This window comes from Ascaphus truei, chromosome 5, assembly GCF_040206685.1.
Source record: "Ascaphus truei isolate aAscTru1 chromosome 5, aAscTru1.hap1, whole genome shotgun sequence".
NCBI classification, from domain to species: domain Eukaryota; kingdom Metazoa; phylum Chordata; class Amphibia; order Anura; family Ascaphidae; genus Ascaphus; species Ascaphus truei.
In genome coordinates this window covers 125,017,790-125,043,992 of record NC_134487.1, presented here as the reverse complement: position 1 = coordinate 125,043,992, position 26,203 = coordinate 125,017,790, and the positions used below count along the sequence as shown (strand labels likewise).

At 42.7% G+C, this 26,203-nt stretch overlaps 1 protein-coding gene across 1 annotated transcript in view; it reads right to left on the bottom strand.

Moving 5' to 3' along the window:
• The window catches only part of C5H12orf42 (chromosome 5 C12orf42 homolog), a 456,508-nt gene that overhangs the window by 175,732 nt on the left and 254,573 nt on the right, over positions 1–26,203 (bottom strand). The window contains exon 9 of the mRNA XM_075599098.1: positions 21,818–21,959. Within this exon, the coding sequence (XP_075455213.1) occupies positions 21,818–21,959 (142 nt within the window). The remainder of the gene's footprint in view (positions 1–21,817; positions 21,960–26,203) is intronic.

Here is a 26,203-nt window from a genome sequence, read left to right as displayed (position 1 = left end):
TTAGGTGTACTTATACTAAGTTCATTTTACCTGATCATAATACATATATAGCAGTTTATGTGGAAGCTAAGAATTGCATCTGGTTGTTAGTTAGATCAGTAGTTTTCAACTTTTTTTTGTTAAGGAACCTCAGAATTAGATTGTGAAATTTCTGGGGAACCCCAACCTTCACCCCCGTCTCTCGTGTCTCTCCCCCTCACACTGTCCCCCTCACACTCTCTCCCTTACTCTCTCTCACCCACTCACACTCTCTCCCTTACGTTCCATCTCCCCCTCTCTCTTCTATACAAACACACACACACACACACACACACACACACACACACACACACACACACACACACACACACACACACACACTTAATCTCCACCTCTCACTTACACACACACACACATACTTACTATCCCCCTCTCACTTACACACACACAGACACACACACATACTTACTCTCCCCCTCTCACTTACACACACACTTACTTTCCCCCACTCACACACACACACACACTTACTTTCCCCCACTCACACACACACACACACACACACACTTACTTACTTTCCCCCACTCACACACACACTTACTCTCCCCCTCTCACTTACACACACACACACACACACACACACACTTACTTTCCCCCACTCACACACACACACTTACTTACACACACACACACACACACACACACACACACACACACACACACACACACACACACACACACACACACACACACTTACTCTCCCCCTCTCACTTACACACACACTTACTTTCCCCGACTCACACACACTTACTCTCCCCAACTCACTTACACATACACGCACACTTACTCTCCCCCACTCACTTACACATACATACACACTCTCTCTTTAAGGGCTGCCGGTGCTGAGAGTATGTGCTTACCTTATCCTTCCTCTCCCTCCTGTCAGCCGGAAGTTGATGCGAGTTCCAGCGCCGGCAGGAGCAGGGAGAGGAAGGATAGCATTGACCGGGCAGCTGCTGGTAAGCTCAGGAGCCACCGGGTCACTGCTACATGGGGTGCTACTGCGCCACCGGGCCTGGGATAGCATGGAAGAGTTGCCACAGCTCTCCCCCTTGGGATTCTTGCGGAACCCTGGTTGAAAATCACTGAGTTAGATCTTCAGTTTTACAAAATCTGCCTCTGAGAGTTTTCCTAAACTTATTTGATGTCTTAATGTGAAAACAGTGAATAAGTACCAAAAATGGCAGTAGAAGATCAAAGTATTACAAAGGAAAAGAAAAATCAATCCTCACAATTTCAATTGGAGTCTATTAAACAAAAAATGCAAACGTTGAAGTTTGTGTCCTACTGTAACTCATATTTTCAGTCGTAGTGGGATCAACTTTTTAATCTATTTGACATGCCTTTCACTAAATTACTTGTGCAATGGAGCTAAAATCCTCTTATAAAGAATGACACAATTTAAAGCAAATAAAATGGAAGAGATCAGGTAGCTGTTGACTTGTACACCTGCCCGCTTAAAGACTTTCAACATAATTAAAAATGACTGCAAGAGAACCTCTTCATTTCAGTCTACTTCCTAAGTATAAATAAATACAAGAGAGAGTTTGAAAGAGGGTATGTGCCTTCTCTTCTCCTACTCAGATTGCAGAAGTATTTGCAGTGTTAACATGTAATTAATTTATACAGTAACAAACTTAAACTTGTAGAATTACTGTATATACAGATATAGCATGTGACATTTTCACCCAAGACACTTAATTCAGAATATGATAGATTTCCACAGGATTCATTGTTGGTGCAGTATATCACTATATATCACACAAGAGAGAACTATGAAGTATGCTTAAAAATACAAATGGTGAATATTTTAATGCCCACTATGTTGAAATAACCACCAAATCTATTTTGTGTGCTCTGCTGGATTCTTGGTGAAGTCTTTCATAAAGAAATTACACTTTTTAACAAAGGAATGACAATATTTGTATTCACCAGAAATGTAACTACAGGAGGCATTTTATTTTCTACTTTTCTCTTTATACTTTCCCCAAAGCATTAATTGGTTGTAAATGAATTAGTACAATTGTTAAGGAACTTTATTAAATGCAAAGATGCGGTAGTCTAGAAGGATATTGTTATTCAGGGTAGTTTCCCTGTCTGATAACTGTGCATTGGAAACATATATAGAGGTTGAGCCCAACACTGAGCAGGTTAATCCCAGCCTGAGAGCAGGCTGACTTAATTAGCCGGGTTCAGCTGGCTCGTAGGGAGCTTTAAAAGGCTGTAGCTCTCAATAGTCTGAGTTCTGTGAAGCAGGTTGCCCTGGATCTCTGCTGAAGGAGCTAAAGAAGTCATGTAACAAGGCCTGTCTGTTTTGGACACGCTCTTTGATCTTTCTTGGGTCCAAGAGAATAGCCTGGGCCTAACGGTCCAGGTCCCATCGGCTCTGGCTGCTGCCAAAAGGAGGGGTCCAGACCAGTATGAACACTACAACCCACCAGGTCGGGCACTAAGCCCTAGGAAGGAAACAACTGTTACAACAACGGAGAGGTCCTGACGGCGGTGCCCATAGAGATGCTTGTCTACTTCCTGAGTTCGGCTCCTCGCCAAAAGATAGGAACTTCATAGGACGTCGCACACAAAACCCAGTCGGGTCCGGATCTCCAGGTCTTCTGTCCAACTGAGGAGTATCCACGTCAACTCTCTGTGAGAGAGTGTCTCCATGTTTCTCCTGTGGGAAACCTAGACACTGTCTTATGGAGTGCCCACACATGGATTGCTCCTTCGGCAGGACCATTATCACAGCCTCTCCTGGAGAACGCTTCAAGCCGTGGCTACTTCCCATCCTGGTTGAGGGTAAATCTGTTCAGGCCCTTGTAGATTGGGGCTCTGGGAAAACCCTTGTCTTACGGAATCTTCTACTGCCAGAAATGCTTTCCTATAACTCCCCGTGGAACATAGAATGTATACATGGCGATACAAGGTGGTATCCAACTGCCAACATTCTGCTACAGGTAAAGGGTAAGGTGGTCAGGCTACAAGTAGGAGTCACACCTTGGCTCCTTACTCTAGTCTTGGTTGTCTGGGACTAGCCTTTTTTATTTTTTTTCCAGTCTAATGGCTCCATACCAGGATGAGCCTCCTTCTCCTGTGCAGAAGAAGCCCGGGGAACTCTTCCCCCTTTTCTGCTGAGATGTTCCCCACTAGAAACAGGGTTTCAAAATCTGGCAGACAAAGATGCTGTGACAAACACGACTCGTTAAAAACAATCTGGGACTCAAAGTAACAATACTAATATGCATGTCACAAGTAATGACTAGGAATGGCCAGGATGAGGGATAGACAAGATTATGGAGATTTTCCAGAGCTGTCTCTTCCTGATTTTTGCCCGAGGCAGAGGGGAAGACCCAGGCCTTGACAGTATGAGAAGGTGGTTAACATCGATGACAATATATTGACTGCACAAGATGAAATAGTGTTCCCTCATTTAGAATTGTTGATTCATATTTTGTATAGGGTGAACAAGCATACACAAACAGGGGAGGTCACCAGACAAATCTTGGTCCCTAAGGTGTTTGTTAAAGCTGTATTCACCCTAGCCCATACTATCCCTTGGGGTGGTCACCTCAGTATAGCTAAAACAATGGACCAAATTTTGTTCTGGTTCTATTGGCCTGAGATGCATAGTGATATCGCCAAATTAGGTAAGGCATGTCCTGAATGCCAGCTAACCAGTCTGAAGGGACAACAACTGTCCCCCTTGGTTGTTCTACCCTTGGTCTCAGCCCCATTTGAGAGGATTGGGGTAGACCTGGTAGGATATCTAGAACCCTCTGCGAAGGGACACCGGTTAACTCTTGTGATAGTCGACTATGCCAGAGGTGCGCAAAGTTTTCTCCCTGAGCCCCCTGCGTGCTCTCCTCCCTGCTTGCGCCCTCCCCTCCCCCCTGCTCAGCTCCGGCATCAAATGACATTGCAAGGTCATGTGACATCACGTTGCCATGGCAACGCGACATCACGTGACCCCATGGTGTCATTTGACGCTGGGTTACCAAGGTGATGCGTTGCTGAAGACCAGGTAGGAGAAGTTACAGAGTCCTTGCGCGGTCCCCCTGCATTAAAATGCCTTGGAGGAGAGCGCGGGACCTCTGTAACCCCTGAGCACTCCCCCCCCCAGAAAATCTTGTGCCCGCCAACCCCAGTTTGCGCACCCCTAGATTATGCCACAAGATATCCTGAGGCGTTCCCCATGAGGATAGCAACTGCTAGGTAGGTAGCCAACAAGTTGTTGCAGCTATTCTAATGGGTCAGACTTCCTTAAGTAATGTTAACAGAATTTTATGGCTAAACTGATACAGGATGTCTTAAAGTTACTAGAGATCAAGTCAGTTCGGATATCGATTTATCATCCACAGACTGACTGATTGGTAGAAAGGGTTCACCAAACTCTAAAGAGTATGTTAAGGAAATTTGTAGACTCTGAAAAGAGATTGGGATGAACGTCTCCCCTTTCTGGTGTTGCTGTGTGGGAATTCCCCCAGGCCTCCACAGGTTTCTCCCCATTTGAGCTCCTATATGGATGCCAACCCCACGATATCCTACACCTCCTACAGGAGTCCTGGGAGGAACCGCGGTCCCCTGTCTATGAATACCCTTCAATATGTGTTAGACTTTAGGAATCGCCTATACATGGTTGGCCATTTTGCAAGAGAAAATCTCAGATGTGCTCAAGACAGTCAGGGGAGACATTATAACCAAAATGCGCCTATGAGTGTTCCAACCTGGTGACCAAGTGATGTTGCTTTAATCAGGGAACCAGCAAAATAACAAGGCCCATTTGAAGTATTCCACCGCACGGGGGACTTGAATTACGAAATCTCTAAACCAGAGTCCAGGAAGGGTGAACAAATGTATCATGCAAACTTACTGAAACCCTGGAAGGTGCAGAAATCTCTGTTCATCCAGTCTGTGGAACGGGAAACGGATCGAGGTCCTCAGCATCCACAGGGGAGCCCCGTTAATGGCAATAAATTCATATGGGCAGTCAATTAGCCTCTGAACAGAGAGGGGACTTGTTAGAAGTGTTTAAACAATTCAGGGATGTTTTCTCTGCTGTCCGATTTCTCTGATCTTGCATTTGATAGAGACAGAACCAGGTGTGAAAGTACGGTCCCACCCTTACAGGCTGTCTGAAAGTCCTAAAACTCTTATAGATAAGGAGATACAAGAAATATTCAATCTGGGTATCATCGAGGATTCAACACATTGGGGGCCCTGAGGGGTTGGGGTCACTCTAAATGTAATTGCTTTACAAAAGGATGAAATATTGTAGCATATCTCAGCTAACAAGCAGGAGGCTTCTTTTCCATTTTCACATTGATCCCTATAAGCTTACAGTATCTGCCGTATTACACAGCTTTTTTTTTAGCACAGCGAAGGTAAACGTACAGCAATTCAAACTTCAAACAAGGTCTGTCCTATGCCAATTTTTGGGCCTGCATCAGTAGAGGTATTTTTACTGTGAACAGTATGCAATCTTTTTAGAAATAAAAAGGGGTACTTTTTGGTTACTTTAAGGGTGAACTATTCCTACCAAACAGTGAAAGGTTTTCTTATATTTGAGTAATTTTTCCTCCAATCCCAGTTTTGCTGAACAAGGAGCTTAGTACAGTGGCGGCCGCCTTTATCCTAATGCGGCCGTAGAGGCGCAACTCTGATAACCGCGGGCAGATGCAGTATACTGTATATATATATTTTTTTCGGAATATGTTCCGGTATTTTAGCGCTCGTAATATTAGCATATTCTTAGCGCTGTCTGCAATACGGTAATACCGTCTAAAAACTCATGTGGGCGTTCGCGAGCTGTTGTCTTCAAAGTCTAATACTGTAGCAGTTCAACCCACGTCAGTACATAGTCTGCGTGTGCACGCGCAGTAATTGTAAATTTGCATATTTATACATGCATGTATGTCTCATTTGAACATTGTTGAAACGCATAGGCTTGTACTATAACAGTATCACATTTCGGCGTATATACATTAGCGCTCTTCCCTCGCTCGCCCCCGCACACACACACAGGATAATGTACGGCACTGCAGTATTTCAACTTCTTATCTACAGTACACCTCTCCCACGCCATTCCTTTGAACGGATGGCTTTCTGGTTTCAATAACATTCCTGTCATCACATTCCTGCATGTATAACGTTCAGTTTTGATTTACTGTATTCTTCTGTGTTGATTATTAATGCTCATTGGGGGGAAAAAAGTTCAAGAGTGACCAAAAAAATATATATATATTTTTTTTCTCATCATTTCTTATTATTATTTTCTCAATATGAATGAACATGTTCCTGCCTCAACCATCTTGACATTACGATATTCAATCGGTGCTGTAGCTTTTGACTGCGACACTGTGCGTTTGACTGCACATGATTGATTTGTGTGATTTTTATGTATTTGGGGGTGTGGGGATCAAATTATTATGTTGACCTGCCTGTTGAAAATATGTCATGTCTTTGAACTACAGTACAGATAATCCTTCATGCAGCTGTACCCTGTACCCCTCTCCCCCACGCACACACACACACAAGGCTCGCTCAAGGATTTGAACCTCTTATCGACACCTCTACAAAACCATTAATTAATTTTCCTATTGTTGGCTTTGAGTCACCTCTCTGTAATCCTCTTTGGGAAGGGAGCTAGCTGATGATTACTGCGCATGACTCACCCATCCACCCCCCAAACCCTTTGAGGCTTTGTTTACGGTAACGCTTGTGATAATACCTTCTCGAATTTGATATGTAAATCTGATTTGCACAGCACTGTGAAGTTGAGAGTTAAAAAAAAACATAATCTGATTCATGTTTTTGATGCAGTAAGTTACCATTTTTTGTCATTCTTTCTTTTTCTTTGGTGTTGGGGGGGTGTCAGTGATTATGATTATCATGAATGTAAAGAAATATTTATTTTATTAGGAACAAAAAATACAAACATACAAATAATCATGAATAATACAAAATGCAGTATTTATTCAGTTCTTCTGTCAGTTGAAAATTGAGGGCCGGTGGATAATCATGAATAATGCACATTGATAATAATAATATTAATTAATAATATATAATATATAATAATATATATAAATATACTGTATACAATTTTCCATCTTGATCTTCTTCCTAAATTCTGTGTAGTTCATTGAGAGAGGGGAGGTTTTGTGTCAATCATGACTGCACTTTAGATACACTTTACTGTACACACAGTTCACACAATGTACACATAATACCCCCCCCCTCCCCCTTTCCATCCTTTTTTTCTCTGAAAAGACAAGAAAGAAAAAAATAGTGCAGTTAGGTGCTTATTATGGCATTGTGCACTGTATAGCTACTCCATATTGGACTACAGTATGCAGTTAGTACTGTCAAACTAGTCTATACTGGAACTACTGTATACTGTAACTACTGTTAAATACTTTGTAACCAGATGGCTAGTGCTGCTCTCTCAAGAAAGAAAAAAATCTGTGCCATACTTACCTGTATCATACAGTACTGTACTTGGTGTGCCTGTACTTACTATACTACAGTACAGTACTATACCATACTACCTTCCTGATGCTTGCCCATTACGCTCGATCACAATGGGCAACACAGTCGCAATATGGTCAATATATTTATTGCATCGTTCCACGGTGAGTACATCATTCCAAAAACTCATTATGCCTTGCGCCAACTCATCCTTTTTGGAGGGTTTCACGACTTTTTGGATATGATCCTTCAGCTGATGCCAGACCATTTTGATAGGATTGAAGTCTGGCGATCTGTCATTGGAGGGGGAAAAAAAGGACAATTAGTTAAAGAGATACACAGTAAAAACAGTGGGGAAAAATGAGACACGGTTACCGCACTTACTCCGCTGGCGTCTTCACCCAGTTGATACCGCGCTCAAGAATATGCGCTGTTGATGCGGTGTGCTTCGGATCGTTGTCCTGGTAGAAACGGTGACCATCTGGGAACTCACGTGTGATGTATACCACAATCTCAGGCACAATTTGCTCTTGGAAAAAGCTTTATTCATGATTCCTATAACAAGAAAAGTGCTCAAAAAACTGCACACTAGTACAGTACAGTGCATAAGGCAAAAGCGTGTGACTTATTTTACCTTCAAAGATGACAATGCATCCTGGTCCACGCCTAGAGATGGCACCCCACACATGCATCTTCACTGGGTGTTTTGGATGCGGTTTCATACACTGGCGACACACTTTATTCGAGCTTGGCTAGTCCCACGAATTCGGGTATACCCGGGTGTATTGAGGTTTGTGACTGTTTTCTGCCCGAGTGCATTGAGGTATTTTCCAAGCAGGGATTGAAGCATTTTATTCCCGCTGGCTGCAATACTGCACAGTATATATATATATACTGCATTACAATTCATGAATTTATGCCATCTGGTAGACACGCGAAGCATTGCAGCCTATTAAATCCTAATCATTATCATTTAACAGATCAGCCGCCCGTCAGCCAGGCATGAACCCAGGCTGGGAAGGCAAACACAACGGGGCTTGTTAGAGGTGAGGAGCGGCGCATTCCAGGTATCTGCCAGGTACATACTGGGTATTTGCTCGAATAAAGTGTGTCGGTGCAGTAGATATGCGACCTTTTTTGTGGAATGCAAAGGTGGCAAATCTCTCCAGCGATAAAGTAGACTCGTCAGTGAAGATGCAATCCTGGAAAGTTTCTCCACTGTTGATCCATGCCTGGGCCTGGACCACTCTCTTGATCTTGTTAACGTCCCTTATCATAGGGTACGCTCTGTAATGACAAGGAATAATTTTATAGGTACAGTACAGTTTCTTAAACAACACTTTAACCTCCTGTACTGTCCAGTACTAACCTCACACGTCCATATTTCCATCCAATTCTGCGTCTCATCTTCTTTATGCTGGTCTCGGATACAGTGAGATTGTGATTTTGCTGCAGAGTGTATTTGACCCTTAAGGCACTCTTCTCATCATTCTCTTCACTTATTTTGTCGACCAGAAGAGTTGTCTCCCTACAATGTACAGAAAAACAACAATCCGGTAAGTTACAGTGCAGTAGGCCACAAGTACAGCACATCATTTACAGTAAACAATAATAGATGCAGCAATATAAACAATAATAGATAGATATACTATATTATATAGTAATATAAATAAACAGAAATAACCATAATGTTAGATAGATCTATACTATATAGTTATATTTATATGCAGCAATATAAACAATAATAGATAGATTTACTAAATTATATAGTAATATAAATAAACAGAAATAACCATAATGTTAGATAGATCTATACTATACAGTATAGTTATATTTATATGCAGCAATATAAACAATAATAGATAGATATACTATATTATATAGTAATATAAATAAACAGAAATAACCATAATGTTAGATATATCTATACTATATAGTTGTATTGATATGCAGCAATATAAACAATAATAGATAGATATACTATATTATATAGTAATATAAATAAACAGAAATAACCATAATGTTAGATAGATCTATTCTATATAGTTATAGACGCCGGAGAATAGACGCCGGAGCAGGAGGGTGGCATGGATGGGATGAATGGGACCTTCGATCGCCTTCCATCACCAAGCGCACCCCCTCCACCAGAAGAACATGTTGTACATGTATGCCGTTGATGACATGACAACCCCGTCAAGAACACGCCAGGAGACAACACTGCGACCAAGACAGGAGGAAAGCATTCTCCCAGACAACCTACCCTCGCCCACAGCCACAAGCACACCCGCTCCAAGAATCCAACCCACATACACTTGCATCGATACGGTGCCCAACATCATCCTGCGCGAGCTGCCCAATCCACTCAGGGAGAAGTATAGGGTGATGAGTGCTGGTTTACCACAGAAGTATGCCAAGTTAATTTTCAAGCACCACGAGTCCTTCTTGGTGTACTCCGGGTGGGCCAACAATGTAAACTACAAAGGAAATCGCGAAAAAAGGGCGCTTCCTGAAAATTTAAGGACTATTGTGGAGGAATTGCGGCGCTATTTTTCAATTACAGATCCTGTCATGAAAATCGTGAGAGACGCCATTAATGGCATTTTGCGTCATACAAGGTATCGGCCCTGGAAGGACAATCTGGTGGGGATCGAATTTGTGTGACTGTTCAAATGTTGTTTATTTTTTGACTTGTTGCTTGTTTTAGCTTGTATTAATAAAGAAATGTTTTTACTTACACAAGACCTGCACAACTCCAGTCCTCGAGGGCCGCAAACAGGCCCGGTTTTATCCTGAAAACCGGGCCTGTTTGCGGCCCTCGAGGACTGGAGTTGTGCAGGCCTGACTTACTGTACTGTACACCATCCTACTGTAAATCTTTTGACTTTCTGTACTTTAATAAAGGAGATGTTGCATGTTTTAAATTTTATTAATAAAGAATTTTTTTACTAACACCATACTGTTGTGCTGTAAATCTTTTGACTTTCTGTACTTTAATAAAGGAGATGTTGCGTGTTTTAACTTGTATTAATAAAGAAATGTTTTTTACTAACACCATACTGTTGTTGCTGTACACGTTTTGTACTTACTCCACCAATAAAAGAAAATGTTGATTTGTTTTAAATTGTTCCATTGTCTCCTTTTATACTGTAACAAAATACAGTGTTTCTAGAATGTACAGTACTGTCCAGGCATACTGTACTGTATACTGTAGGCATGCTCAGTACTGTACATCACAAGAGTATTAAAACAATAAATGCTGTACGGGTATAGAATACACATATGTACTGGAATACATGTAGAATAAATGCATACTTTTTATTTTCTCGGGTTTATTATACAGTATATATAAAAAAGTATTGTATACAGTCTGAAAACATCAGCATACTGTTTCAGGTATTCTATCCTACCCAATAACAACGGCCACTAAACTGTAGACTCCGGTACGTGGTTTTTTAAATCCGATTCAGCAATGAGCAGGCATTGTTACACAAATCGATATTATCCATCGGGATCCCTCCATTAGCCGTTTTCCGCATGAGATGACAAAGTTTTCATTTCTGAGAAAAAACAAAAGTAAAAGTTTTTACTGTAATGGTCAGGCAGTCCCCTAAAGAAGTTCCCACAGTCAGTCCCACCAATAATTTTCTCTGGGAGCGTCTCCTGTTCACATGCGCATGCGCCTACTGTCGATGTGATGACACGCATATGCGTTTCAAGAAGGTTCCAATCCGCATGCGCCTAGCTTTCCACCAATTGTTCAGTATCTACTGTAGAAGCTGCTCAGCCAATGATATTGCTTACAGGAGAATCGCTTGACTGTGCATTGACATTGATATTTCAAAAACAGAATAAAATACGGCTACATTACTCACCATAGACTTTGCCAATCAGCTGGCGCCGAGCCACTGCCAGTCCCATATTCTCGATCATACACGTAGTTGACAGGTGACAGCAGGACTACTACACCTGTAGTTGATAGCTGATGAGGCTGGAAATCGCTTTGGTACATGCAAGCTTGCTGGAATCTGTATGCGAAATCCGGCTCAGGCTGCAGGTATCCGGGCAGGGACAGACAGCAAGGGTTGCCGGTTATCAGGTTTTCACTGACGGTCGGACCATTATTGGAAGCTGGCGCATTGCTTGCCAGCAACTTACTTTTCTTAGTTGGTTTTAACATGACCTTTCGCCTTTTGAAATCTCCATGATCAAAGGTACGGGAAAAATCTGGTGCTACATACCAATACCCTCCAATAACACCGGGATCAATACGAAAAAAACACGGATCGATACATAACTTTTTCCTTATTGCACGCTTCCACACATGAGCATCTGGTGAAAATTTGTAAAAATCATAGTTTTCGATAAAATACTGATAAATTTGACCAATTGTTGCCATCTTATCATCTGTTGCATGAATCGCGGCCCATATTAAATAAGCGTACGTTATATCGGGTTTTTGGTACACGGACTGCAGCGGTGCACTCATCTCGGGACTCTCAGGACATTAGACATTAGACATTAGACATTAGACACCAGACACTGCGCATTTAGTTTTTAATATGAAAAGCCTAAATTGATACATTATTGTAACTTCTTCAGTACCAAGGTCAATTTATAATAGACCACAGTGGTATTTTTTTAAACACCTGCAAGTCGACACATTACTGAAGCGCATGCGCATTACAATTCATGAATATCTGCCACCTGGCGGATACGCGAAGAATTGCAACCAATTAAATCTGAACCATTATCAATAAACACATCAATAAACACATCAACTTGCAGGTGACGCCGGCATGAATGCAACATGAATGCGGCATGACGCAGTGAAGTGCGTGGCATTCGGAAAAAATCCCCGAAAAAAATCGGAGATGTTGGAGAATAAAAGGGGCCGTGGCTGTAGTTCTTGATGAATTTCAAAAACGTATCTCATCTACTGGCATGACCAAAAGGTTACATTTTGATATTTCTTTTCTTGAACCTATTCAGAGTAAGGAAACCCCAAGGTATGTTACTGGTTGTGAAACTGAGCTGGGGGCAGGACCCAGTGGAGTGGGAAGCGATTTAGTAAAACATCTGTCTCAAGGGAAAACATCTGCATCAATGGAAAACTTTAAATAAATGTATACTATACATTTAATTTTGATCTTTCTGATCCCAGTCACACAGCCAGAATGCATGCCATGTAAGTACCTGTACAGTATCTACAGGAAGCGTACATCTCTTTTATGTTCATGGAGCTATGGGCTGCAAGGTACAATGGTTCATACAGTATATTGTAACAGTAATCTAAAATAAAGATTTATGGCAGCATCTGAAGGCTCTTTCTCTATTTCATCGTTCTTTTTATATGGTTCTAGCTTTGTATCTTTTTTATACATATTTCTATAATTTGCATATATTACTGTACTTTATTCTACATTATCTGGTATCTAATTAGAAAGGAAAAACATAGACACAGATGCTTGCTGCAGAATTATATTTCATTTATTAGATTTTAACGAGGGTTTAACTCCAAGAATTAAAAAGCGACATAACATTTGTATTGACCTTTCTTTCTTTATTTTCTTATTGTTATTATTATGTAATTGTATTATCCTCTGAACCATGTGCCCAACTATAATTAACTCTGAAACCATCTAGATTTCTGTCATTTGAAACATTCTAAATATATTTCTTGTGTATGGTCATTATTGCAATTCATCTTGACAGTTTTTAATCTGTTGTTTATTAAAAATGAACTGAAAAAAGGCAAATACTGTATACACATTATAAATTGACATTGAGGAAATACTCTAGCAAACCCCGGACTTATATTTTAACAGTGGCCGACTGGGCTGCAGACCTCTGACCTGTGAGGCAGAGTGCTATTCATCCAGGAGTTTGGGTTGCCCAAGCAATAGTAATTTCCGGTTCAATGCATGAGTGAGGGAAAGGCATGAAAAGGCACTCATGGTATAATTGAGGAAAGAGAGTATGACCAGATCTGCACAAAAACATGTTAAAGGATGAAGACATAAAAGGGCAGAATGGGCACAAAGGACAAATAGAGTAATACTAGTGACCATGAAACTGCCAGGGAAAAAGAAGCTGAGGTAAAGGCCTGTCTGGGAGCCCTTTGGTGTTGAATAAAAAGAGTCAGATGGGATAAGTATGATTGACACCAACTGTAGAGGATATTGTAGCCCTAGAAGCTTATATAGACTTTGGATCTGGATTTTTCTTGAGCTGTAGGTTTGTAGGTGTTACATTTTAGAGATATAGTATAATGTGGGAAGCTGTGAGATATCATTGTTAAAGTTTTAAGAGTTAAGGATTTAGTCAAGCCAATCTAACTAGAAGACTGTAGATGCGTGTGTACATACAGTATTGTCAAATACCTGTTGTGCATTAGGTTACTGGGTGCCTAGAAAGCCTTTGTGTAAGACTTGTGAGAAAGTGGGGGTGCGAGCTAGGGGCAATTTATGGTGATCCATTTAAGCCCTGTCTTGCAACATTCCCAGTTCCCATAGCTGCAGGTTATCCAGTATCCCCCGATGAAGCTGGACTCCATGATGGGAAACGGATCACAATGGCTGAAACAGATGGAACTGGATGGACCGGAGCATGGTCGTTGAGATGGGCTGTGTCACAGAGTTGGTGACGGGCATGATCGGCAAACAAACCCAGTATAATTGGTGATGCAGAAGCAAAGGTCAGGCAAGCTGAGGTCAGGCTGCATGTGGTATAATGGTATAACAGCCTAGGATCAGCGCAGGCAGAAAGCAACAACAAGGTCAGGGCAGGCAGAGGTCATGAGCATAGGCAGGCAGATGATCGGGCTGCAGACAAGGCTGGACAGACAGAAGCTCTGATAGCAAGGTTGAATGCAAAGGCACAGCACTTTGATCTGGCAACCCGGAAGTGGAAATTATCATAATGAACAAGGGGGGCGTTTCCAAAAGGCTGATTGGCAACAGGTGAGAGCAGTGAGTTGTAGAGCTTAAAAGTATGCTGTGGCAGAGAAGTTATCCAACAACTGGATTAGCCCACTACTAGAGCTGGTGCCCAGAATAGCAGCACCAATCCATAGAGTACCCCAGGAAGAAGCAATATACCCAAAGGACGCTAGAGAACCAGATGGTGATACAAAACATGGGTTTACTCATTAACTGGCTACTGTGGCTCACTGATACTGTTCTTGTTATATATTCATAGGCAAGATAAGATAAACCAGCATGGAATAAGTGATAAAATATGATTTTTTTTATACATAACAGCAAATATTAACTCCTTAGTAGCCCCAGTGGTCAACTAGTCATGGGTTTCCATGACTAAGTGACCACAAAGGGCTAAAAAGGGGTGAATATCAACATTAAACTACACTAACTACCACCATGGCCACATTCATGGTTTACTAACCACAAAGGTGTTAACCCCTAAACACCCTTCCTTGGGCAACTACACCCATAATCCACCGCCACTACACCCATCTTCAGTACTAATGGCCAATAGCCTAATTATCCATATATGGCTAATAGTGCTTTTGGCCATACATAGATAAATAAATATATATGTAACCCCCCTTTGAGATTACTATGGCATTAATGGGTTACATGTGTGGGCCCACACAGAGTAATGCCCCTTCCCAATCACATAGTGCTTTGTGACTAGGCAGAATCATAGCCCATCCTCTTCTGCCCAGCGATAGTGATATAAGTGTAGGATATATATAGGAGGGAGATATTTCTAGAAGGTCAGGTACCAGAAGGAGTTATAGAGGAGGGACCTCACTGTGAATAGTGTATGTAGGTTTGTAATATTTATGTCTAGAATAGGGTAAGGATTCTCTGTATTGCTTTCTAGTTAGGGACAGTGCCTTGTTTAGATAGCGTTCCCAGGAATCGTCTATGCTACTCTAAAAGTCCACAGAGAGGCAGCCTATGCCTAGAGTGGGCTTCCCAAGCCGCAACCCCTTGGCATAGTTGTACCAGCCCCATCGGATGGTCTATAGCTGACTCTCACCCAGAAGGCCACGTGATGGCATTCAGTACCTTCAACGGAGGGACTGACCACAGAGAGAGAGTAGTAAAGACCCGCCAGGAGCCCACAGCAGATGGAGCACTATCGACACCACAAAGCAGATGGATCTTTTAAGTAACAGGAGTTAGTCAAGCCTTAGCACCTTCCAAGCGGGCCGAGGTAGGGGGCAGCTAGGGTTGAGGGTAAAGAAAGGCCATACAGAGAATAGTGATGATACTATGCACAAAGTGATGTTTACCGTATAAATGAGACTTTATCGATGATGATTAATAAAGATGCTGTTTGTATGAATACAGTTCCTGGCGCCCATCGATGCATTTAAAATGTCCAGCCTGCATGAATCCAACACCCTGACATGGTAATCAACATTGAGCAAGCCAACTTAAGAGACATTTGATGTAAACTCCATATTAGCCAGGCAGGAAGGGTTACATATACAGTCATGTGAAAAAGAAAGTACACCCTCTTTGAATTCCATGGTTTTACATATCAGGACATAATAACAATCATCTGTTCCTTAGCAGGTCTAAAAATTAGGTAAATACAACCTGAGATGAACAACAGCACATGACATATTACACTGTGTCATGATTTATTTAACAAAAATAAAGCCAAAATTAAGAAGCCATGTGTGAAAAACTAAGTACACCTTATGATTCAATAGTTTGTAGAACCACCTTTAGCAGCAATAACTTGAAGTAATCATTATATGTATAACTTTATCAGTCTCTCACATCGTTGTGGATGAATTTTGGCCCACTCTTCTTTACAACGTTGCTTCAGTTCATTGAGGTTTGTGGACATTTGTTTATGCACAGCTCTCTTAAGGTCCAGCCACAGTATTTCAATCGGGTTGAGGTCTGGACTTTGACTGGGCCATTGCAACACCTTGATTCTTTTCTTTTTCAGCCTTTCCGTTGTAGATTTGCTTGTTCTTAGGGTCGTTGTCCTGTTGTATGACCCAATTTCGGCCAAGCTTTAGCTGTCGGACAGATGGCCTCATATTTGACTCTAGAATACTTTGGTATACAGAGGAGTTCATGGTCGACTCAATGACTGCAAGGTTCCCAGGTCCTGTGGCTGCAAAAACATGCCCAAATCATCACCCTTCCACCACCGTGCTTGACAGTTGGTATGAGGTGTTTCTGCTGATATGCTGTGTTTGGTTTCCGCCAAACGTTGCGCTGTGCATTATGGCCAAACATCTCCACTTTGGTCTCGTCTGTCCAAAGGACATTGTTCCAGAAGTCTTGTGGTTTGTTGAGATGCAACTTTGCAAACCTAAGCCGTCCTGTCATGTTCTTTTTAGAGAGAGGAGGCTTTCTCCTGGCAATCCTTCCAACAAACCATCCCCCTGCAACTTACCTGATTGCTAGCTGCTACCAAGGTACATTCTCTGCTCCACCAGGCCATTTAAGTCCCTTATCAGTCAGTACTTCCAGTGTCATATATACTGGTAATACACATGTACCTCCAGTACACCTGATATATGAGACTTAGTTTCTACCCTGGTCATTTACCCACCTCATGTTTTAATGCACTTTTCTTTACCCATTTACCCTACACCCCCGGATGTTCCTTTCCCTTGTATATATATTTAATAAACCTTTTTTGTTTTTGCGTTGCGTAGCTTAGGGCTATTGGCCCGGGACATATTGTGTGTTCCCTCCTATACTCTCTCTCGTGAGTGCAGCCCTGGGTTTCTTGCTCCACTGGGGGCTTAAAACCCCCCTCTGGATTTATGTATCCACTAATTTTTTACCCTATGCACCATGAGCCATATTACAACATTGAATAGTTAAGGTGAGTGATAAGCATTTGCGTGTTTGTCAATCCTTCCAAACAAACAATACTTGTTCAGTCTTTTTCTACTGTCCTGAACTTTAACATTTAACATGCTAACTGAGGCCTGTAGAGTCTGAGATGTAACTCTTGGGTATTTTGAAATTTCTCTGAGCATTGCACGGTCTGACCTTGGGGTGAATTTGCTGAGATGTCAACTCTTGGGAAGATTGGCAACTGTCTTGAATGTTTTCCACTTTTGAATAATCTTTCTCACTGTAGAATGATGTACTTTAAATTGTTTGGAAATGGCCTTATAACCCTTCCCAGATTGATGGGCAGCAACAATTGCTTCTCTAAGATCATTGCTGATGTATTTCCTCCTTGGCATTGTGTTAACACACACCTGAATGCTCCAGACAGCAAACTGCTATAACTTCGGCTTTTATAGAGGTGGTCACACTTGCTGATGATCAATTAATCAAGGGCATTTGATTAGCAGCGCATGTCTGCTACATAGCATCTTAATTCCTATGGAAGCAGTAAGGATGTACTTTGTTTTTCACACATAGCTCCTCCATTTTGGCTTTATTTGTGTTAAATAAATCACGACACAGTGTAATATGTCGTGTTGTTGTTCATCTGAGGTTGTATTTACCTAATTTTTAGACCTGCTAAGGAACAGATGATTGCTATTATGTCCTGATATGTAAAACCATGGAATTCAAAGAGGGTGTACTTTATTTTTCACATGACTGTATCTCACACACTTTAAAAGAATAATACAGATGCAGTGGCCGTTATTCGAACATTTCATGGAGCTGTTTTCGTGTGCTCTGCTGTATTCCACGCGGCATTCACGCCGCCAATCACACCAGGCACACCTGTGTTTACCGCGGTTGATTTGTTTACATTTCATGGATTCTGATTTCTTTGCGTGCAATTCTTCGCGTATCCGTGGCAGAAAAGAATGAATTGTAATATGTACAGTATTGTGCTACTGTGTCAATTTGCAGGTGTTTAAAAATCAGAACACTAAAATGTCATTTTCTGCACTCGATAAAAAAACGAGTCAACACGCGTTTAAGGCGGTAAGGTTGGAAGAAATCAAACGCCATGACATGGGTATTCTGAGGAATACAACGTGTGAAATGTTCGAATAACGGCCGCTGCATCTGTACATGTTTTTGGTTAAACGTGTATTTATTTTCTTTCCCTTTTTTGAGGGATGGGGTCCTACTATGTGGTAGACCACTGTCTGGTTCTCCCCAGGCCACGGGTTTGTAAACCTACACGAGGTGGTGAGTGCAGAGGGATGCTTGTACTGACAGCAGTGGAATCCTCACAAGGGGGATAGGTGGAGCACAGCAGGCAGGGAAACAGACTGGGATACGGCACACCCAAATAATAAGATCCAATTTATTGGGGGATAGACAAGGGAGACATCCAAAAATAGGGTATTGGGGTAACTCTGACGCGTTTCGGGCAGATGCCCTTTGTCAAATACTATGTTAAATGTTATAAACGCCACACCATCTCTAATGTATACATTGTACAATGGCACAAGCTACATCCATTAAACACATTTTAATCTTGTCAGTAACTGTTACATACGCCCACAATATATATTGCTTCTAACTCTGTATGAAATGTCTGTAAATATAATGTATAACCTCTATTCATTTAAACGTAACCATGTATTCTCATCATAACTCTATGCCCAAGACATACTTGAAAACTGAAAGGTAACTCTCAATATAATATTTCCTGGTAAAAGATTTTTATAAATAAATACTTATTGCATGCAAAAACAGAGTCATGCAATGTGTCATCATTATGGAGATTTATTTTCTCATCAATAATTTTTTTGTTGGTTATCTATATACATCATTAATAATATACAACAAAACATGAATTACCTTGTTCCAAAAATCACAAAACAAAGAAAAAAATATATACACATAAACAAACTATTTTCTCCCTTGACAGAGCTGATAAATACATGCATAGGTAAAGTCTAAGGAAAGTGGCACAGTGCCCTTGGTGGAACTGTATCCTCGAAGATGACGTAGCTGCTTGGTTCTATGTCCTATGTTTGAACGAGGACCTCCTTGTCACCAATCTTGTAAAGAAATGCACCACTGTCATGGAGATGATCCTTTTCATGGTTGTTTGTAGGCACAGCCACTTTTCCTTTGGGATGAGTTTCTCCACCTCACTCAAATGAGGTAGTGGACCTCCTCCCCTGACCACAGCCCCCCACCCCCCCCCCCATCCTTCTGGCTTGCATACTTGTGCAGGAACTACATATTTTCTTTGGTTTAACGCTTCATGTCAGTCTAGCATTTTTTGCACTGCTCTGACAAGGGAATACCTACCCCAAACAAGAATTCTGCATGATGAAAAGAAATGCGATATTGTTATGTAGAAGCCTGATATATAACACATGGTTATAGTGTCATTGAAACTATTAAACATTTCATATTCTTTGAGATGTCCTTTTAAGAATGAAAATAAAAAACATACAGTAGGTCACACGCACCTTGATTCATAACTATATAGCTGTAAATTGACAAAGTAAATTTTACAGGGACCTCATCAAGCACCATATCTGAAACTGTTTGTGGTTAAGGAATGTTTATATATCATTGAAATCTTGTCTAAAATATGTTTTAAAGAATTTTCTATTAACTTCTGCTACAACCTGAAAGTACATACTGTATGTAAAGTATAGTTTACGTATGATAGACATGCATGACCTATACAGACATTAATTAAAGCATACCTTCTGCCTGATGGTGTGCCATATACCATTTGCGGCATTAGTTGTGATATTTGCTGATTCTTCGCCAACAATTTGGGCATAGTGCTTCATCACTTCCTGGACCAGAACCTGCAATTCCTCATTTGAAAATGTAATTGTTCATACTATGAGTGTGTTTGGCTGCAAGTCCAGTTGATGTGCCTTCCTGTTCATCTGATGCTGCCATAATCATGTTCAGACTTCAGAGCACTTTAAGGCCCCCAATGCCACAGAATGACTAGAATAAAATGTCTAGCTGCTGAAGTGAAACCGTATGGGCTCTCTGCTGTTTATTGCAGTTGTATGACTGTAGCGTTTTGGAAGATTCCTTAGTGATTACTCCTTGCAGAGGCAGCGCAGACATGGTCCAGCATCAAGGTGACTTTACAGATATTTTCATAACATACGGTATTAAATGAGCAAAACAGCTTAGTAAATACAGTGGTATAGCATGTGTGAGACTGCATGATAGTGCATCTCCATGTCGCGTCACTTGAATCAGCCCTGACCTCCATGAAGTAAATCTCCTCAATATTTTCAGATGTAGAAACTCTGCTATAATGCAGCTTGTAAAACTGTGCTACAGTATGTGGGACCAATGGGATGTTCTGAACAAACATTTCTTTTCTGCCCCTAACATCTGACACACAGGAATGTACAGAACATTGCATTTTATTAAATCAGCAAATTACCTATTTACTCAGCTATAGCAAAATAAGAAATCATATCACCATCAGTGTAACAAAATACAGGAATACTGAATATATTAGAGCTTTGGGGATCAATGGACTAAAATGTATTTATTTATTTTATTTATTTATAAAATGTTTTAATAGATTTATAAAATGATCTTAATAGATTCATACAACCAACGAGAGGAGTCACAGCAAAAGAGAGGATGCAGGGAGAATATCGTAGAGAAGATCCTCAGACTCAGACGGAGTGTGACATCTGCCCCTAAGCTAGATAGCTTTTTTAAAAGTCTTAAATCAGGAAATAAATAATACTGTTTGGTGCAAACAATTTAGGCCCCTAATGTAATACACTGTGAAACCACTTCCTTGTGCTAGAGACGTTTTTAGTCCCATTGATTTGAATAAGCTGAATTCTTCCCGAGCACTGGGAAGATGCTAGACAGCATATTGAACAATGGCCTTAGTCAAATACAAATTTCAAGCAAATGTGAATGAGAAATTGAAAATCACTGCTCTACTAAGATTGTACTTTAACTATGTCAAAGGAATTAAACCACAGCATTTGGTGGTCAATAGTACTTATTAAAGTCTCCACTGTGCAAAAGTGGATTAAAGCCAGAGCACAAAAGCAGCACTATATTTATCAAAGATAGTCATATTGAAATCAATTGGTGATTTTCGTTGATTAATCTGGTGATTTCTTTTGCACTGGTTTTGCCTTAAGTTTTGCACTTGGGAGTCTAATGGCTGGAAAAGTAAGCAGAAAGCAGGAAGCAAGAGTATAAGAAATGAATTAATGTTATTATTTTATGATTTACAGTAGCATGTACAACATTTTAACTGCAGCAAATAGACCCAAAGAGCTAACATCATACATCATGTTATTTCCCCCCCAGCATTATAGGGGTTAAAGATAGGTTAAAAGTTTAGATAACGATTTTTTCATGGGTAGGATGTATTCAAAGCATGTCATCGTGGATTAAAAAATGTTTCATACAGTATTTAGAAGAAATACCTTTTAAACTACATGTTGAATGTGAATCAGGAAGAAATGACAGTTCCGGGGAATGCATGTTATAGCCATTATCAGCATGTGCTTCAATTTGATCACAAAATTCTTCTTGGCGTCCATGCTTCATTTCATCCAATCCTGTAAGCTGCAGGGACAAGAGAAATAAAAAGGAGAATGATTGCATGTGCTATTCCTACAAAGACATTTATTAAGTAAGTAGTGGAAATTAAGCTTTAGTGAAATTGTATAGAATGAATTGAAAAATTGTGCATCCTTAACACTTCCCAGTATAAACACTGTAAAAGGTTTACAGTTCATTTTCATTAAACATGGTAAAGTTAGTGTGAAGGCAGCCACCGGTTGAACATCATCTTCTAACACATGGGCTTTAAAAAACGACAACATAGTTCATACTTGTGTAACGGGTATTCCCCCACCCAATCGCAGATAGAGTGTAGGTGCGGAGAACCTAATGTTACTAGGTGTGGTGCTTTACCTGTTAGGCTCACAGGAGGGCTGAGCTTCCGCCACAGGGAACCTGGGGCACGTATAATATGAGTAACCTCATACTCGGTGCAGCGCCTCCACCTGCGATGGCTCCCACCAGAGGGGGAGTGGTTCCTCGCAGGACAATATATATTAATACACACACAGCATGTATAACAACCAATGCCTTTACTAGTGCAACCGTACTCATGCATAGAATCAACAGGTGTCCCTCCCTAGAGGAGACACTAACTACTGCGTCTCGCAGGATGCTACCCCTTTCACCAGGTGATCCCACCCCGTGTCCAGTAACCCCACACAATATGTCCCCCACCCTTCAAGTGAGATAGATATGTGTGACTGCGCAGCCACTGGTCCCGTGTGAATCTACTATAGTATCGTTGGTGCACTTGGTGAGGGTTACCTGCCGAGCACTCCAGTGCCCGGGCCTGCAAGGAGCTTCGCAAAGGATCCGATGGCTGATGAACACAGGAACTACCGTCCGGGGCGATCCCACCCGGATGGCTGTTGCAACCGCAGCGGAGGTCTGAGCCCAAACCTCTGGATGGACGCACAGCGTCTGCTGTGTCCCTAACTGGCTCTGAATAATAATAAGGGACAGGGTCCTGTAATAAGGGACATGGGGCCTGTCCCTGAACAACCCAACACTACTGGTGGCTCAGGGCTATCTGAGGCCTAGGGGGCTGCTGGCCTAGTGCAGGGAGTCACTGACTCCTGCACCCTACCTCCTTCCCCTGGCTGTTCCTGGCACTGGCTGCCTAACATGCACCAAGCCCGCAAAATGTATCTATTTTTCCTGCAGGGCAATCCTTCAGCCCCATTGGCTACTCAGGGGCACCTGGTGCCTTTCCCCCTTAGCCTCCTGGGAATTGTAGTCCCGTGGAGGCTATTTCTATACTCCCTAAGGGCTGCCGCGACTCCCTAGCCTGATCCGCGCATGCGCGATCACGCCGCATGTGCACGCACCCACAATGGCGGCCCCCGCTAGCCGGTTATGCCGCCGAGCCTCCTAAGGCTGGCAACACTCCCTGCTCCGGCCCCCACCTTTGGGAACAGCCGGCGGGTCCGTCGCTGGCTCCGGCAGCACCCGCGAACGCGCTGATCCAAAGGAGGGGGTCTCTGGGAGCCAGAGGGCACCAGGGCTACATCTCCCCCTGGTGAAATCCCAACGTCCTCGCTTGGATAGCAGACATAACCATGTGCAAACATTATATAATAAAAATGCAGTACATAGAATATACAACATATCACATGAGCTTTGTATGAGTTGGTACACCACATAACGACCACAGTAATACCCGAGGCCAGCTGAGTGTTTGCTGTTTGCCGAGACCAAACATGGGGTGCCCCTAACTGATCATGTGGGGGTACCTCACTTTGACGTTTGTTTGCCTCCGCCAGGATAATCTCTTGGAGAGCATGCTCTGGGGTAACAGTCACAGGGTCCTTACTACTTCCTCCCCCTGGTGGAAGGAATAGTACAATGTCTCTTGGCCAGACCTTTACCCGGCCATCCGCATCGCGTATGCTGTTTACAGGGAGGCCCTAACCTTTTCCTCTGTCCACCACATGATGAATGGAGCGCTCCTTTTTGCGCTTATAGGAGGCAATTTTCACTGACTCACTCACAACACAGTCCTTGACCCTAAGAACTTGGGAGGCTTCCATTGAGAAGCGAGCAAGTAACAATGTCTCTGTACTCAAAGTCTCGGTTACATCCTGCAGGGGGTAAAGGGTTGATACCTTACCACTGCATTGATGCACGGTGGCTAACAGGTCCTCGGGGACGCTGTCAGTTCCCACCTCGGCTGTCTTGGGACCTGTCCCCGGCACTTCTGGGGCACTCCACTCACTGTCTTGAAACTCGGGAGCGTTGGATCCCATTCCTGGGACCAATTGGGTTGGAGCACACGGGTTCACCGTCAGGTCATTAGCCTTAGTTGGGGCCTTGTCCACGGCCGCCTCCATTGGAGCCTGTGGGAGGTAAGGAGGTTCCTCACCACTCCGCTGTCTGGCGATGGGTTCCGGTTCATCTGGAACACTGTCAGGTACTATCTGTGCTTCACTGGACATCACGATGGGGCTGACTTTTCTCTTCGCCTGGACGATAGGCGGTAGGTACTGGTCCACTCGCACCACTGGACAACTATCTTATAAGGGGGACACCTCCGCCAGGATGCGATGCCGAGTGGAGCCAATCGCCCTGGTGGCCAGACTGAAGGAGCTACCGTGCTCCGCGGTCACCTGGAAGCTCACACCCGGCAACCCTAGGGCAGACAACTCACCCTTGTTGTCGTTAACAGGTACTGATCCCAAGCCTGGGACCGATGGTACCATCGTTGTAGGCCGGACTGGCCGTTGTAGGGCACACGGGCCCATATCAGGATCCGCAGCCGATGGGATAAATGTCTCTTTATCTTCAGCTTCACTTGGGTGGTCCACCGGCTGGCGCATCACCACGGCTGGTTGGTGGTCGCTGGAATCCCTAAGAGAGGATGGGGGTAGAGACATCTTACTCTGTGATTCCGGAATCTGTGGGTCAGGAATCTGCAGTCCTGAGTGTGGAACCGAGTCTAGAACCGGGGTTATAGCACGTGGAGCCTCCGTAACTTCCGTGGTTGAGGTAGAGGGGTTAACAGCATCGATTACCCCAGTAGAGAGGTCACTCGCTGGTTCTGGCTCTGGAACCGCGGTTAGAGTGCTCGAGCTCTCAGAAACTTCTGTGAGGGGGTAGAGTGGTTAGCTACACGGACCGGCTCAGTATTAAAGTCGACCGCTTCTTCCTCTGTGGATTTTGCAGGCTGGGGCATAATAGTCTTCAAGAAACATGCCCCGCAGCAGGCACGTTCGGGCTCCCACGCCAGTTCGCCCCTAGAACAGTCACAGGTGGTACTAAAACATTGTATACACGTTTCTCCTTCCACCTCGGTTGTCTTGAAGCCTAGCGGGAACTGGAATACGTCGACTCCCTTGCTACAGGCTTCCTGAAGACAGGGACACATTAGCGCGAGTGCATCTATTCCGGGCAATTGCCGGCCCACATACACGTTAGAGTGTAACCCCTTGCAGTCTATTTCATTCCCAGGGGGAAAATAATCAGTTTCTGCAACAGTGTCTGGAACATCACTTTGGACACACAGGCCCCGTGAAGCCTCTGGGATTAAGACAGACTGATTAGCAGTGTAACTCACTTTAGTAGAGAGGTCAGGCTCCTGTTGCTCTGCTGGTTCAGCAGACTGTACCCCGCAGCAGGCACATTTGGGTCCCCAGGCCAATTCACAAAAGGAGCAGTCACATTTGTTACAGATACATTGTATGCATCCCCCCTCGCTCACGTTGGCCACCTGATTTTCTATTATTCACTTCAAGGTGTCAAAGTCCATACTACCAGACAAACTCAATAATTTTGGTAAGCACTGACACAAAAGAAAGGATAAGCTCCCTCCCTTAGTCTGCCAGATTCCATACGACGGAGGGTGGGTTCCTCTGCATCCAGTACTTTCTCTAGTGGAGACAGCAGTTACTGGTTGGAGCTCACTGTGCTTGCTCCCCCTGAGGACATAATTAGCGATAAAAAACACCAAAAGTTTGAAAGGGACCGTATTGATTATGTCAAAAACCAAGTCTATTGCTGGCAAAAACCCATAATGGGGAGGGAAATTACTTTCTCCAGTACTCCTAAATCCAAAAAAAATTCCAAAAGAAAATCTGAGAATTTACCTAATAAATCCATTCTTAAAAATACACGGGTAGAAGCGTCTAGCTTTGAATCGGACTTTTCTGTCTCTGATCCAGAATCAAGAGCTCATTACGTTTCTTTTGATAGACCACGAGAATACTCTAAGGATCGGGGGACCTCCAAATACTCTGATATTGCCACCA